Source organism: Bactrocera latifrons, unplaced genomic scaffold (assembly GCF_001853355.1).
Source record: "Bactrocera latifrons isolate USDA-ARS-PBARC rearing strain unplaced genomic scaffold, ASM185335v1 scaffold_465, whole genome shotgun sequence".
Classification (NCBI taxonomy): Eukaryota; Metazoa; Arthropoda; class Insecta; order Diptera; family Tephritidae; genus Bactrocera; species Bactrocera latifrons.
In genome coordinates, this window is record NW_017537118.1 from 121,091 (window position 1) to 123,900 (window position 2,810).

Here is a 2,810-nt window from a genome sequence, read left to right on the forward strand (position 1 = left end):
AAGTTGCCTTAGAACCCCAAGAAGGGATGTAGAGACCGCACCATAACAGATGGAATTGTTATGGCGGGGGTCAATTGACCGCACCATAGTAGAAGGACATGCTGTGGTCAGTGATGATCGCACCATAACAGAAGGATTTTTTTTGACGGGGATCGGTAAGAATAACTACACATCAAAATTTAAATTATAGAAAAGAAGAATTGTTAAGTTTTATTTAAAAGAAAATGTTATGAAAAAGTTTATGTGATGGTATTGTGAAACAAATTTGATTGTTTTTTATAAAAATTTAAACTTTTTATAAATAAAAGTTAATGAAGTAAATGGTTAATAAAATTTGACGATAACTGAGAAAATCTTGTCCTAGATCTAACACACGAGGACGTGTGACATGTTAGGACATCCGTGTCGTAGAATGGTATACAGTGGGATGTATATGTGTGACATAGAATGGTTAGTTGGACCATTGTGCATGCATGTACATTTTTGAATGGCGACACGATGTCGCTAACGGTTCTCAGAACGCACAGCGGCTCAGGGAAAGGAACATACTCTGCTGCTGAGTAAGGTCTGTTCGTAGGGCCATAGAAAAGAGATGGTATTATGATTTGCAAAAAAATGTGAAATAGCTTATAGCAGATGGAACGTGGAATCGTGGGTCGTGTCAGCTGATACGACCTATCTTATGGGCGCGCAATGTAAGTGCACAGTCAAAAACGCTACTCCCTTCTCTCTTTGACGTGAAGATGACGTGAGAATCTACAGCATTTTGGTTTTTGCCGTCTAATTGTGTCAGGTGATTGCTCTCTCACAACCCAGGGTTGCCAACATATATATACTTCTATAATTCTATCAGTTCAATAGATTTGAAATTTTCTTAAAATAACTCAAAATCAGAGTCGAATGCTATTATTTGTAAATATATAAACTATTTTTGGTAGTTTGTTTTCAGTTTTGATATTTTATATTATAAAAAATTGTAATTGAAAATATAGATGTACTCAAAACTATATATGCGTATTGAGCAATGGCAACATTGTTGAAATGTAAACAATCGCCATTAAAACAAACGTCAAATGAAAAGTTTATTGTATTGAAAGAATTGTTTCGGCTATAAAATAAGTATGTGTGTGGAAACTAAGACATTATGGACGATGAGAAATTAATAACTGTAGTTGAGGCTAGAAGTAAATATATACTAAGAGCAGTCCATACTACTGCAATCGAGAAAAGATGCATTGTGGGCTGAAATCGGGAGGGAGTTGAATGCAAGTGGTAAGTTGCTTTGTTATTTACAACTATTTATGTTTTTAATAATAATTAATTATATTTATAAAGGAGAAATGTGTCGCCGTAGATGGATGACACTTCGGGACCGGTATGGGAGGGAAGTGCGGAAGGTTAACGCCCCCTCTGGCAGCGGGATGGAATTCCAAAGGCAGTGGCATTTGTTGGAGGCAATGAAGTTTCTTAAGCCACATATTTTACCACGACCGTAAGTTTTAGTATATTAATTGAATATACATATGTACATACTTCTATTTTTAATAAAAACTTAAATTTACAGGATTAGATTCTCACAAAATATTTGTGAAACAGCTGTTACTGATCAGTGTGAATTGCAATCAGCAGCTGAAGGGACGCAATTGCAGCCACATGCGCAGGAGGTGGAAGTGCCATCGCCGTTATGGGCACCATTAAGCCTAATAACAATATCGCTGCCGTCGCCACCGCCTCCTTTCCCTGTGATGCAAAGCGTACCATCCCCGTCTCCTTCTTCCACATCAACCTCGCTTCCCTCATCGTCATGCTCTACGCAGGAGGCTTTCAAAAAAGGTAGAAAGCGAGGGCACTCTGCCAATCCGTCAACTCCTACCGAAGTTGACCAAAAAATGATTGAAGCCACCGACCTTTTTAAGAACAAATTGTCGACAGTACACACAAACCAGCAAACCCAACAACAACAATCAGCAAACCCGGCTGTGCAGGCGTTCAGCAATCTAATGACGTTCATTTTAAATAAAATGGCCGAAGAAAAGCAAGCTGTGGCAATGGAGAAGATGATGCAAGTTGCGTTTGAAATACAAAGGCAATAATGAATAAAAACTTATGAATTATTTATTTTTAAATTATTATTTTAGTTTTACTTATATTTTGTAATGAATTTGTTATGAAAATAATTTTGTTTTCAATTAAAAAGAAATGAAATAAATGAGCACATGAATTAAAAAAAATGGTAATTATTTCTAATAAGGTCCTCCAGGAGCATATGGTCCTCCTATAATAGAGTCTAAATTGTTCTGAAATGGTACAGATCCTTCATTTATAAAATAGTTGGCAAGTCTTTCGCGTAAGTTAAACGCAGTAGAAGGACCTCTACGCACCGAAGTTCGCATTGGTCGTAAAGAGTTTTCTTCATTTTCGCGGCGCCACTCACCGGGATGAACAATGTTATGTCCTTCAACTCGATCTACATAGTTCTCCGGACAATACCAGCGATTGTGATCGTTCAACATTATAAAATTGTGTAAGGCTATGCAAGCCAACACAATTTTTTCACAATTTTCCGGATTACATTGAATCGTTGTTTTCAAAATTCTCCACCGAGCAGTCAGTATACCAAAGGAATTTTCTATGACTCTACGAGCGCGTGACAATCGATAATTGAAAATACGTTTCGTGTGTGTTAGATTCTTCTTCTTCTTGATTGGCGTAGATACCGCTTACGCGATTATAGCCGAGTTAACAACAGCGCGCCAGTCGTTTCTTCTTTTCGCTACGTGGCGCCAATTAGATATTCCAAGTGAAGCCAG

General features: G+C 37.5%; 1 protein-coding gene across 1 annotated transcript in view; it reads right to left on the reverse strand.

Moving 5' to 3' along the window:
* Positions 1-2,243: 2,243 nt before the first annotated feature.
* LOC108973176 (putative nuclease HARBI1) overlaps positions 2,244-2,810 on the reverse strand; it is a 2,086-nt gene continuing 1,519 nt past the window's right edge. The window contains exon 4 of the mRNA XM_018940244.1: positions 2,244-2,694. Within this exon, the coding sequence (XP_018795789.1) occupies positions 2,244-2,694 (451 nt within the window). The remainder of the gene's footprint in view (positions 2,695-2,810) is intronic.